The sequence below is a fragment of the Diabrotica virgifera genome, chromosome 6 (assembly GCF_917563875.1).
Source record: "Diabrotica virgifera virgifera chromosome 6, PGI_DIABVI_V3a".
Classification (NCBI taxonomy): domain Eukaryota; kingdom Metazoa; phylum Arthropoda; class Insecta; order Coleoptera; family Chrysomelidae; genus Diabrotica; species Diabrotica virgifera.
The window spans coordinates 14,641,872-14,656,391 of NC_065448.1; the positions used below are offsets into that span (position 1 = coordinate 14,641,872).

The 14,520-nt window shown below is 33.6% G+C and overlaps 1 protein-coding gene across 1 annotated transcript in view; it reads left to right on the forward strand.

The window, feature by feature from the left end:
• The window catches only part of LOC114325394 (dedicator of cytokinesis protein 9), a 57,904-nt gene that overhangs the window by 8,585 nt on the left and 34,799 nt on the right, over positions 1 to 14,520 (forward strand). The window contains exons 4-8 of the mRNA XM_028273457.2: positions 468 to 639; positions 699 to 966; positions 9,921 to 10,376; positions 13,478 to 13,668; positions 13,731 to 13,984. Coding sequence (XP_028129258.2) covers positions 468 to 639; positions 699 to 966; positions 9,921 to 10,376; positions 13,478 to 13,668; positions 13,731 to 13,984 — 1,341 coding nt within the window. The remainder of the gene's footprint in view (positions 1 to 467; positions 640 to 698; positions 967 to 9,920; positions 10,377 to 13,477; positions 13,669 to 13,730; positions 13,985 to 14,520) is intronic.

A 14,520-nucleotide genomic window follows, 5' to 3' on the forward strand; every position in this document is an offset into this window, starting at 1 on the left:
GATATGTGTGCTGTCCACGGGATACTGAGCATTTGGTGGTAACACCACAACTCGAATGCTTCTAATTTGTTAAGATTTTTAATTTTTGTTGTCTAGGTTTCACATCCATAGAACAAAACGGACCAGACATAGCACTTCAATACTCTTAGATGTGTGGTCAATGGCATACTTCTACTGCACAATACAGAACTCCAGCTAATAAAGCTTTTTCGTGCAAGTTTTATTCTGGTCGAAATTTCCTTATCACTTTCAACCCTGCAGTCAATCCAGCTACCCAGATATCTAAATTATTCCAGGATTTTGTTATCTAATTTTAGTACTGAGTCTTCAATATTAATTTTTGTTGTACATTTGCTGTTTACAGCGTTCAACAGGGTCTGAAGGTCTCAGAAAATATGTCATTATACTATAATTTTGTTAATATGTAAGATTTTACCCATTCACAATCAAATATCCATGTGTTTTAGAACTTAAAACGAGGGAGATTCTGTTTTGAATTGAGAATGACTTCTGGACATAAATCGTATGTATTAGCTTCAGAAAATGACACAGATTTTAAAGATTGGCTCAGTAAATTAAGCTCAGTAGTCCAGCAAAACAAAGTTCAAGAAGAAAACCGTGCAGCATCTTTGGAACGAGGTAAGTTTTTATAAAAATAAGTAAGACAAAGAATATATATGTAAGAATATCATTTTCAGAACGAAGCACTCCATCACCATTACCTCAAATCCAACCCTGCGGAACATTAAAAGGGCTCGAACAAAGCATGAATCCACAATTAATGAAGTACGCGCGAGAGACTGATCATAGTATAGCAAGTTTAAGGAAAGAAAATCGCCATAAAATATTCGAGCTTCATCCCAATTACACTTCGAGTGTCAAACCACAGAATTCTAGTCAAGAACAAGTAGCGCCCTACAGCGAAGTCTTTGGTTCCAGGGTATTTGTTAAATGTGAAAACATTAGGTAAGTGATACAGTGCGTTTACTGTTTAATTAGATATACAGTCGAACCCGCTTATTAGAATACCGGTTATAGGAATATCCCGGTTTAAGGAATAGAAATTTGAGGTCCCGAAACGTTTGTACTAACCAAAAATGATCGGTTATTAGAATATCTCGGTTACAGGAATACTTTTGCTTGTCACGAAGGCTATTCCAATAAACGGGTTCGACTGTACCACAGTGAAGGAAGCGCTAAAACCGGCAACATTGCTTTTTATTCAACTATCGTTGCGTACTCCCCTCTCTTTAACTTTGGAACTGAAAAAGTATTCGTTATCAATTGTTACCTACTTTTGTATAAAGTGATCATTTACGTTATTCGTTACTTTGATTACTACGATTACTTTTGTATTTGAGTATCAGTAATCATACTGATACTCATACTGTTACTAATACAATAATACGATAATACAAAAATAAAAACGATCAATACATAAAAACAATACAATACAGGGTGTCCCGGAAAATAGTGCGTTCCTTTAAGGTATGGAGAGTATAGAATAGAATAGAAATATGCTTTATTGTCACTGAAAATTATACAATTTTATGGACAAAGCTTAACATAGATTCACGAAAAAGATATACATAACAATAACAAATACAATTTTATAAAATTAGATAAATCGTCAATAAAAAAATATAAACAAGTTAAAAAAAGTGAAGTAAAAAAACAAAAACCAATATATTGCAAAATTACTATAAATTGCAAAATTGAACATACAACATAATATAATAAAACACAAACAAAGGAACTAATAAGTTTAAGCTGCTGTATGTGACACCCAAATATAGATAAATACACTTTAGTTACTTGTACATTACTGTGATTTCTTAGTCATTAAGAAACTCTTCTACTGAATAATATGGTCTTTTAGATAAATGAGCTTTTGTCATTTTACGGAACTTGAGAAAGGATGTTGCAGATTTGAGTTGTAAAGGGAGATGGTTGTATAGTTTTTTTGCGGAATATAGTATAGATTTCTTTACTAACTCAGAAGACGGGATCGGTAAATAGACATCAAAAGTTGAATTTCTGGTGGAGTAGTCATGATAAGGCCTTGCTGGAAAGACATGCATGTGTTTACGAATTAAGCAAACAGTTTCTAAAATATACAAAGATGGAAGAGTTAAAATTTCGTGATCTTTAAAGTAACTTCTGCAATGGGTTGTTCTTCTGAGGCCAAACAGATATCTTATTGCTCTTTTTTGTAATTTGAAAATAACATCAAATTGGGCAGCTGTACTAGACCCCCAAAAAGGAAGACCATATCGAAGATGAGACTCGAATAAAGAAAAATATGTTATTTTAGAAGATGCTAAATTGAGTTCCTTCGAAACAGATCTTTTGGCATAGCAGGCCGAGGCGAGTTTCTTACTTAACAAATCGATATGAAGGGACCATTTGAGGTTGCTGTCTAAAAGAATACCAAGAAATTTTACAGAATCAACGGTAGAGATCTGGCTGCTATTCACAAGCAGGGGTTGAAGAGCACCTTTATATGATAATGCTACCGTTTTATCCACGTTAAAGGAGAGTAAATTAGAGTCAGACCAGGTTTTTATCGTAAGAAGATCAGAAGTTATAGTTGCATGAAGAGTTGCAATAGTTGAGTTGCTCCAAGTGATACTGGTATCATCAGCAAAAAGAAAAATTTTTCCATCGATTTTTAAATTAGTAATGTCATTTATAAAGATCAGGAAAAGTAGAGGACCCAATACTGAACCTTGTGGTACTCCACATATAATGTTTTTGAGACTAGAGTCAGTATCATTTGCTCTAACCAATTGTTTCCTATTATCTAAGTAAGATTTGAACCAATTCAAAGAAATACCTCGAATTCCATAGTAATTAAGTTTTTTAATCAAAATGTTGTGATTTACACAATCAAAAGCTTTGGAATAGTCACAGAAAACAGTGGCAGTATAAAAATTATTGTTTAGTGCTTGGTAAACCTCGTGAAGTACAGAAAACATGGCATCAGTTGTGCATTTATTAGTTAAGAAGCCGAACTGATTTTGTGATAAAATATTGTTATCAAAGAGAAAGGACATAAGTCGGGTTTTTATGAGCCTCTCAACAATTTTGGAGAGTACCGGTAGTAGGGCAATAGGTCTATAGTTGCAGGCATTATATTTTTCGCCACCTTTATGAAGAGGAATAATAATGGCTGTCTTTAGGCACTCTGGAAATTTACCGTTTTCAAAGGAATCATTAATTAGTGACACGAGGAGTTCTAACACATTATCTGTGAGATTTGAGAACATTTTTATGGATAGTCCATCAGTACTACAAGATGATTTGCTTTTGATACTATTGATCGTTTGGATCAATTCAGATTTATAGATTGGTCTTATAAAGAATGAATTCGAGACAATTTTTGAATTAGGGAGATAGGAAATGGGATCTTGTTGAGACTGAATAGTTGATGTTATATTTTTACTCACGTTAATGAAGAGAATACACAATTTAGAACAAAAAAGTCCTATACCATTTTTTTCTAAAGTTGACCGTTTCCAAAAAAAAGATAACATTGTTTTCCATATACCTGTATTTTAATGTTTAGAAATTTTAATAAACCGGCAACATCGTACGCACTACGGAATAATAACAGATAATAAGAACTCGTTTGTGATTGTGATTTACAGTATTTAAAATAATCCAACCTAATAGTATTTATGTATTTACTATTTGTTTACTAAAATTATTTTTTTGAAATTTATTGAAATACCTATTGCATAATTTTAAACGAATTACACATCTTTAAAGATAAAAACACATAGACCTGGATCCCGCGTAAGAAAAAAAAGTTGATTAATAGCAAGCTGAAAATTTGTTAATAGCTTAACGTTGTCTAGTCGGACAAACATTGATGCACGTGAAAACTGAAACAGGGGAAGTTTTAATGGTGGAGCATGATAAACGTGTCGTCCTGACAAGTTTATGATGGTGAAAAATAGCAAGTTGTTTTTAAGTTTATTCAATAGCCAACGTTATATAATATATGAAAAAATGTTTGTCCGACAAAAATGTTGGGCATTTTAACGAGTCCGACACGTAGAACATGTCACATCACAGGAACTATGTTGGTGATGAATAGCAGTCTGATTTTTGCATGAGAGTTTAATGAAAGGTTAAAAAAGCAATTGGAAGTTCTGTCGGACAAAATGAATGGGAAATTTTCCTAGTCGGACATTCTAAACATGTAAGATATAAACAAAAATGTTGGTGATAAATAGCAAGCTAATTTTGATTTGTTTCTGTACAAATTATATTTTGTAACGCAAAAAGTTACATGTCGGACAAAAAGTTTGGGCAAATCTAAGGAAATAAATAAAAAACATTTTTTCAGAATGACTTAGTCACATATTGATAAAGCTATTTTAGTTGTACATTATTATTTATATTCACATATTTGCATGTGCATATATATACATGCACACTCCAAAAACAGTAAGGTAAGTATCAATGCATGTATATATTGCAAAAGAATTATTTTTTTGGGTGGAGTTTGTTCTAGATATTCTCAAAATGAAAATAAAAAATGTCAAAGAACATGTGAAAGCAATCTCTTAGGGTTTTCTAATTAGGCGCATCAGAAAGTACGGAAAATTTCCTACAAAAAACGTTGTATACATTTTTTTCCATACTCAAATCTTAACCCTGTAAACGACATTGAAAAATGTGAAGAGTCTAAAACTTCGGTGCTTATAAGAATAGACGTAAATATGACACATTATGCTTAGAAGTATGTATTAGAAGGCTGAATTTGTCAGTGTGACACTTTGTGCTAAACAAAGTAGTATTTGAAAGTACATGGTCTCTGAGTTTCTGTTTACCACGTGTGTTGGAAGTTAAAATTTATATTAACTATGGAGTGTTTTTGTGTCTATTTTTGAGTGTCAACAGTTTAAATTTTAAGTCGCCAGATCAAAAGTGAAACCATTCAACGGAACATTTTTGAGTAATTTTCGAAAATTTTATAAAGTCAGTAAAATACTTGGTCATCAATTCAATGAGGTTCAGTTGCCAGATAATTGTGAAAGTTCTATTGAATATCATTCTTCGTGCTATAATGCTTTGCTTGATTGAAAAAGGGTACCTAAATAAATTATTACTAAAATTGTATAACGTAATTTTTCTCAACTCTCTACAAATGAAATAATAATGTAATTAATATGTCACATGGCAAGAAATAATTGCTGCCAAAATAAATCGATTAGTTTAAATTTGAAGTTACGATTGCAATTTATTATGAATTATTGTCAAAAGTGACAGTTTTTCTTAAATGGAAATGTATTCATAGACATAAGGGTAGACAGGGAATACAGTGCAAAAAGTCGATAGGTGGTCTATCTATCTCTTTTAACCAAGCGATCCCGCGCATGTGGCAGACAAAGATAGCTAGACCACTCAATCCATAATATAATTTGCCTGATCTACTATAAATGTATTACAGTGAGATATCTAAATGATGTTGAGATAAATCGAAAGATATCGATTGTAATTGATTGCAGGTACTTTTGAAATAGAATAATCACCCCTTATTGAAATTTCAAAAATTATTTTTTTAAATTGTCCGACTACAAAATCTACCCCTTATTTTTTTCCGACAACAGTCATTCTGGGTAAGGAATAATTTACTTAATTAAATTTCATCTTTGTCGGAAAGCTATTTATCACCAGAATTTTTGTCTATATCTTACCTGTTTAGAATGTCCGACTACGAAAACTTCCCATTAATTTTGTCGGACAGAACTTCCAATTGCTTTTTTAACCTTTCATTAAACTCTCATGCAAAAATCAGGCTGCTATTCATCACCAACATAATTCCTGTGATGTGACATGTTCTACGTGTCAGACTCGTTAAAATGCCCAACATTTTTGTCGGACAAACATTTTCGCATATATTACATAACGTTGACTATCGAATAAACTTAAAAACAACTTGCTATTTTTCACAATCATAAACTTGTCAGGACGACACGTTTATCATGCTCCACAATTAAAACTTCCCCTGTTCCAGTGTTCCCGTGCATCAAAGTTTGTCCGACTAGACACCGTTAAGCTATTAACAAATTTTCAGCTTGTTATTAATCAACTTTTCTTTCTTACGCGGGATCCAGGCCTAACATCTTTTAACTGAACAAGTATTATGTATTTAGTAAGCTTTAAATGTGTTGAATGCTGAGGGCTTTAACTGAATGACATAGTTTACAGTGGAACTTAAATAATTAAGTTGTACTTACTTGAAAATAATTATTATACCGAATAGATGTTCAAAGTATCCCACTTTCACAAACATCATTCATACGACGAGAAATACCGGCAAAACGTTTTTAAAGAAATAATTATAGTATGCCTCTCCATTCAGTGATCTGCCATAAATAATCAACATAATAACATAATAGGTAATACACTCACGATTCGAAAACATTTTCGTCATTGACACTAAACAGGATTCTTTAAAACTATCTGTTTACTATCTGTCTTCTATCTATTTACATGGAACTGTCTATGCTTAAATTTGCGTACTTCACATAGTTGTCAGGTTTAAATTTGCATACCAAAATGTATTTTAATTTTTTGGTCAAACGGTTGCATTTAGAAAAAAATGTTATAAGAGTTTTTTGTTCTACATGGTGCCTTCTACCTATACCTTTAAGGAACGCACTATTTTCCGGGACACCCTGTATAATACAATGAAACAATAAAATACATAAAAACAATGCCATGCATGTAAAATTAAATGTACCCTCGGTGCTACATTTTAAGCATAAAACTGAAATAAGTTATCATCTGAGAGACAAAAACAATGATTAAATGCTATAAAACGTCCTATAAAAATGCTAAATAACTAACTATGTTAGTTACTTACATATGCTTGGAAAATTGTCTCCACTGTAGGTTAACTCAGACTCCTTGAGGGAAAATGGATCTATATTATTTATTTTGCCAATCCTTTGCTTGTACCTACTAGCAACATCTGTATTCTCTACCAACAACTTTCGAAAATCGAATACAAAACCACCGGACAGACTTTTTCAAAATCTCGCAGGGACTGAAACAGGGAGATGGGCTGGCCCCAACATTGTTTAACCTGGCACTGGAGTATGCGGTTAGGCAAATGCAAACTGGACGAGGAAACCTATTGACCAACAGAACGGTTCAACTGGCCGCTTATGCCGATGGTATTAATATTATGAGTAGAACATCAATAGGAGCACAGGAAACATACGCGGAGTTAAAAACGCAAACGAAAAGGCTAGGTCTATAGTCCCACAAAACATTATACATGAAGATAACTTTAAAATGATTAAAAAGTTTACATACCTGGGAGAAGAAATATATGCCGAAATGCATATATGGAGAAGAAGACAAAGAAATCCGGAAGAAAATAACGCAGGCAAACAGAGCTTATTTTGCCCTCTCCCATATATTTCAGTCTAAAAGTGGTCCACCGGAATACAAAGGTGAGAATCTATAAAATCTTAATTCGACCAATAGCATGCTATAGCAGTGAAGCATGGGTCCTGAAAGTGACTTACAAAAACAGCATATCCCAATATAAAACTTATGGAACCTTGCAGCTCAGTGTTGCCGGTTTTAAGCAGACGAACTTAAAGTCCGTCTAAATAGAATATTCCAGAAGTCCAAAACATCTTGATTTGAAAATCTTTTAGTTTTATTATTTTTAAATAATTCATATATAGGTACTATGAAAGATATTTATACGATATTAATACGATATTAAAGATATATCATTTGAATATTAATTATAAGTAGCCTGTGATTAATATTATATTTAATAGTTATTTATGATATACATAAGTGTTAAAAGTACACTTTTAAGGCACGCATGTGAAAGTTTGCAGAATGAGCGAAGCGAATTCTGCAATTCACATGAGTGCCTTAAAAATGTACTTTTTAACACATGTACTTTGTACGCACGTAAGAAGTTATACTTCTGTTATATGATTTCAACGAAATAAATATACTTTCAATAGGTTATTTGTATTTAAAGATTAAACTAATTTTTACTTACTACTTTCCAAAAATTTTTATTAAAACAATACTAAAAATAAAAAAAAGTTAGATAACACACGGATTCGAACCGGCGACCTCTCGATTTCCGGTCGAATGCACTACCACCGAGCTAAACTCCCTTTGCTTTGACAGCTTACAAGATTTCTCATACATACTGACAAATTTAATAGACCAAGTGAGGTATAAAAATACTTTAAAATTTATTTAATATAAATATTAATATCTCTTGGCAACACTGTTCTTCATAAGAGTATGTACTGAAAGGTGACCGTGGAACGCAGTATAGAATCTGTGAGGAAAAACGGAATCTTCATAGTTCGATACAATAATGGGCTTTATCAACTTTATAAGAAAACACTCCTGTTAAACTTAATTAGAATACAAAGATTACAATGGACTGGACATGTGATAAGAATGGGAGAGAATAGGCTGCCAAAGAGAGCACTGAATGCTAGAATGCAGGGAAAGAGACCGGCTGGAAAGTTAAGAAAGCGCTGGGAAATCACGGTAAGCAGCGACGCACAAGCACTTTTAGGAGTCCCTGTATGGAGAAGAGCAGCCACAGACAAACAAGGGTGGAGGCAAAAAATAAAGGAGGCCAAGGCTCAATTTGGGCTGTAGTGCCATAGAAGAAGAAGAACTTTCGAAAATATTCACTCATGTTTATTTATTCACTGAAAACTAAATAAAGTCGTTCAAGTACTTCTACAACTAAAAACTAAACAAAATCAACAACAAAACGTTCGGTAAATACAATAAAAAATTATTAAACGTAAAAGTAAAAACACAATGTGGTACAAATATAAACAAATACAATGACTGCATTCACCAGATGAAAACACGTTCACAACTGTTTGCGCTTTGATTCTTAAACTTGTTGACAGCGAGCTGAACGGTTGGTTGTTTAGGTTAAAATTTGACATTTTGCTTGTTTGGTTTGAACGTAACCTAAAATAAATTTTCTCAATAAATAAGTTTTTAAAATTATTTTTTTATTAAAAGAAAAAAGAAAATGGATTTAATAGATAATAACGTAGCTGAATGTCTTCAGTACCCGTTATTTTATATATAAAAACATTATAAAATATATTCTATAATATATAAGTTCAGAATAAATATTTTATGCTTGCAAAAATGACGATCGCTTTCCAAACGTGTTTGCTGTCAAGCACAAACTGATTGCCAACGTTTGCATCTGGTGAACGCGACCCACAACCATTGACATATAGGGCTTTTCATTCACAGTCATTTGTTTCGAGCTTATGTCGTGTGTCACATAATATTAATATATCTACGTCGTACGTTATTGGTACATACCAATGATACAAACCAAAGACGTATGACGTAGATATATTAATATTATGTGACACATGACAGAAGCTCGAAACAAATGACAATCGATGAAAAGCCCTATTAAGCCTAGACTCGGCATACTCACCAAAAAAGCGTAACGCGGAAACAGTCGATCGGTGGTCTATCTATCTCTTTTAACCAAAAGAGCCCGCGCATGTGACTGACAAAGATGGTTAGACCACTCAATCCTATGTCGACGTTATACCCCGATGCATTGAGTGGCATATCCCTAGCCAAGTCTATCCTCTTTACATGTCTCTGCCCACAACGCGACCAATGTTTGTCTCCCAGCGGTGTCATAAACGTCAAAGTCTTGGAATGTCCTATTGTTGTAAGAGTTAGGCCACACGTAATGCATCATATGTCCAACGGGTGGCTTTCGGTCACAATGAAATTTGAAGAATATTTGAATTGTCTATATTTTTATTTTATGATTTATTGTTTAAAAAGCAATAAAGTTAATGAAATGCAGATATGTGTAATAAATCCTTGACTTATCCATCCGTATGTTTTTTTAGGTTAAAATTGCAAGTAGTTGATGATAAAGATAACCTTTGCCAAGTTGAACCGTACCATACAACCTTGTGCCTATTCGATGCCAAAAACAATAGAAAACTGACTGAAAATTTCCATTTTGATGTAAACAGTAGCAACATTAGAAATACTTTCAATAACGGCATTAACAGCGAGACGAATAGCGTTAAGCTGGGACTTCCCCCAGATTTAAACTCCGAATGGTTGTTCTATCCCCGACAGGCCCTTCTCAGCATCACGAATCCCCACCCGGATATCTTTCTAGTCGTTAGAATAGAGAAAGTTCTACAGGGAGGGATAGGGCCGACATCGGAGCCGTACGTGAAAGCCAATAAGGATCCGAAAGTTAGTCAGAAGTTTTATAGAAATATAGCGATGTGCTGTCAGAGACTTGGGAAGTACAGGATGCCTTTCGCTTGGGCTGCCAGGCCAGTTTTTAGGTAAGTTTAACCCTTATTCTGCTGCAAGGGTGATACGGCTTGAAAATTTTTCATATTTTTTATTATTTTTAATGAAATAAATTCAAGAATACTATCTGAAAATTTAACATTGATCGGAGCAAAATTACCGGAAATACAGCATGTTGAATATCCCTACTCCCTACCTTCGACTCGCTTTGCAGCAGTTTCGCGCCAGCGCGCTTGAGTGTAGTGAGAAACGTTCAACAACTGCCTCCTTCTCTTTTGTAAATTACTCCGCGATTCAAAAACATATTCCGGTTGCATCATTTTACGATTTAACAGACAAAAAAGAAATTGAAAATAAAGTTGTCAACATTTTAAACGCATTTTTCTCAAAACGGCTTTTTTCAAAGCCGGTGGACATTGTAACTTAAGGTGATACAGTAGCGATCAACAGGTAGCAATAAACGCGGTCCAAGATTGCGAAATTTCTGCGAACTTTCAAAAGTGAGGCAACAGTGCATCGGTAATTCGATATTGACAGTGACGTTTATACTATCAAAAACAATAATTTTTATACACATAGGCGCTAAATGTTGCCAAGTCAGTGACGTTCGATTTCTTGTTATAAAAAAATCGATTTTTAGTAGTTCCAATGTGACTTAAAATCTAGGCACGGGATAAAAAAGTTTATTTGAAGTGTATTTTTTTGTCTTTCTTAATGGCGGTACAGGCTCCTTTTTGCAATATTTTATTTAGTTATAGAGTAATTTCCACATACTAACATATTTCTGAAATTGGGCTCTGTGCCGCCATTCTTTATTATATTACGAATAAGTCGTGCCAAATATCTCGACAAAATATTCAAAATTATAGCCGCAATCTTGGAACGCGTTTGTTGCTACCTGTTGATCGCTACTGTTTCCTCTTAAGAGGCAACAGTAGCGATCAACAGGTAGCAACAAACGCGGTCCAAGATTGCGGCTGTAATTTTGTCGAGATATTTGGCACACATATTCGTAATATAATAAAGAATGGAGGTACAGAGCCCAATTTGAGAAATATGTTAGTATGTGGAAATTACTCTATAACTAAATAAAATATTGCAAAAAGGAGCCTGTATCGCCATTAAGAAGAATACAAAAATAAACTTTCTTCAAATAAACTTTTTTATTCCATGCCTAGATTTTGTGTCATATTGGACCTAGTAAAATTTTTATCTCGAACAAGAAATCGGACATATTATAACTAAATAACTGATTACTCAACATAGAGAAAGGGTCACTGTCATTTTGACAAACCTGCGTCAGATTTCTGGTCTGTTATCTGTATACGGATTACGAACACTTTACGGCGCTACGGTAAAACATGGCGGATACGATTCGTATCGAGTGTTCGTAATCCCTATGCAGATAACAGAATAGAAATCTGGCGCAGGTTTGTCAAAATGACAGTGACACTTTCTCTGTGTTGGCTAATCAATTATTTAGTTATAATATGTTCGATTTCTTGTTAGAGATAAAAAATTTTACTAGGTCCAATATGACACAAAATCTAGGCATGGGATAAAAAAGTTTGTTTGACGAAAGTTTCTTTTTTTGTTCTTAATGGCGGTACATGCTCCTTTTTGCAATATTTTATTTAGTTATAGAGTAATTTCTACATACTAAAATATTTCTGAAATTGGGCTCTGTACCGCCATTCTTTATTATATTACGAATATTTGTGCCAAATATCTCGAAAAAATATTGAAAATTACAGCCGCAATCTTGGACCGCGTTTGTTGCTACCTGTTGATCGCTATTGTTGCGTCTTAAAAACTACTTGACTGATCCACCTGAAATTTTGCATAGATTTTCTTTAGACATTTTGTGAGATAACGCTTTCAAGATATTTTGTTTAACAATGATAAATATGTTGATTTTTACGCTCTTTTTACAAAAAATTCCTCATTTTTACCTCTGAGTCCGGCTCGAAGGACCATGTCTAATCTTCGGGCTCAGTGGAAGACGATCGGCTGTTATTGAAACACCAATAGCACTTAGAAAATTTATTGATAGCGACTGACACCAGGGTAGTAGAACCAACCCCGGGAGAACGTAGTTGTACTGATATGTGGCTCGTACGCGAATTAGTTTTAGTCTGTTATGATGCTACATATTGACTCGTTGAAGTTACTCGAATGTTGGTTGAGTTGATTCTAATGAATGATTCTAAAAGTATGTTCTCTCTTGTTGGCAATATGAATTGGGTCATAGCCCACACGACAAAAGAACTAAGGTTTTTTCTTAGTCAGCTAAATTAATGTTCATTGCCGAAAATATTGTTTATGAATTGCAACAATTAAACAAATTAAATAACCCGCACATGTTAAAATATAGTAACAAATTGGTTGATGTGATATACTGTTCAATATCGGATATTAATTCTGAATATTTGATATTTAACAGATACCAAAAACCCAAAATCGATAAATCTAAAAAAAACTCTACGGTGTTACCTCGAGAAACTCATAAGCTAATAAAATATTTTTGAATTTTTTGTTTTATATGATCGAATGATGAGTTCTGATGTCCACCGCAAAATCAATTTTTGTTTGCAGGTGTCTGTAAAAGTTTGCCACCGTTGGCTTATTTTTCAATATTTTGCCTTATTTTTTTTAATATTCTTTGAATTGTACTGAATATTATGTACTGTACACATATTTCATATTTTTTTTCATCCCCAAAAACGACGTTTTTTCGAATTTATTATAAAGTCGCGTGTAAAGGTCATTATAATATAAAATAATAAAATTAACTTAAAAATAAAAGATTTATGTGCTTTCACACTGTCAAAATATTGTCCCTTAATATCCCGATTTTCCTTTAGAAAATAAAAGTCACAGGGGACAAGTCTGGCGAACAAGGTGGGTTGTCTAATAATTATTGCGTCTTTTTGCTCTGGGGTTTGCACCATCTTAGCGCAAATTTTCATCCACAGTCGCTACAGCTTTTAATCAACGCTCAACTGTTTCTTCATTTACTTTTTTTAGTATTTCGTTGGTCAACGTTATCAATAGCGATGAGTTAGGTAAATTGTTGTTTTTGTCAAGTGTGGAAATATTTTTCGAAACTAATAGAACTAATTGAACGTTTTAGGTTATATAGTAACGAATTGGATATCACGTCAGATTTCCACGCGATATACAGACAAGAGCCGAACAAACTTAATGACGAAGAGTTGTTAAAGCTGTTGTCGGATTATAGGAAGCCTGACAAATTTAACAAATTCACTGTGATTCCCGGATCTTTGGAAATTAAACTGTCTCCTGTTAGTGATCTACCACCAAGTGAGTAATAGTGTACTTAGTGTTATATGTACTTAAAAATACTTCAATTTAATTTTGTTTAGATACCTTATCGACCTCTCTATCACCTCTGAAACCATTTCCACTACCTCCAACATCTGAACCAACCATAGAATTGGCTGAACTGGAAGGATTATCCGACAAGGACATCAATCCTTACACCACGTTTCTCAATCATCTCTATGTGTACCCGTTAAATCTTAATTTTGACACTCAGAAGACATTTGCCAGAGCTAGAAACATTGCTTGCGTCATAGAGTTACGTGATTCGGATAATGAAGAAGCCAAAGGATTGCCGGTAAGTCGAATAGTGTTGTAATTGAAGATATGAACCATATACAGGGTGATTCTTTAAGAATGTCCAATCTCTGAGTTGTAGATTCTAGAGCTCAAAATATTAAGATTTAACCCAAATCACTCAAATAAAATGTGTCACCTTATTGAGTTACAGGGTGTTTTATTTAAATATTTAAAAACTATGTACCTAGTACTGACATATCCTTGTCATTCTTGACAGAAAGTGTAGGTACTGTACACCCTATAAAATTATGACAAATAGGCGTTTCTGGCTACTACCAGAAGCATACGACATGGGACACTAAATGGTCGACTGTTCCCAAATTCTACGCCACTGGCGGAATTGCTATTTTAGTGCAATTTTTTGACTCTCCAATACTTTCTATGTAAATAATATACTCTTCATTCGTAACGAAAAAGTTATTAGTTTTCGACATATTTATTTGACAGAATATTTCGAGAAAGTTCTCGTCAGTTAAACTTTTATTCATCATTATTCATTACCCCACTAATAGACGAGGCAACGAAGCATTAAAC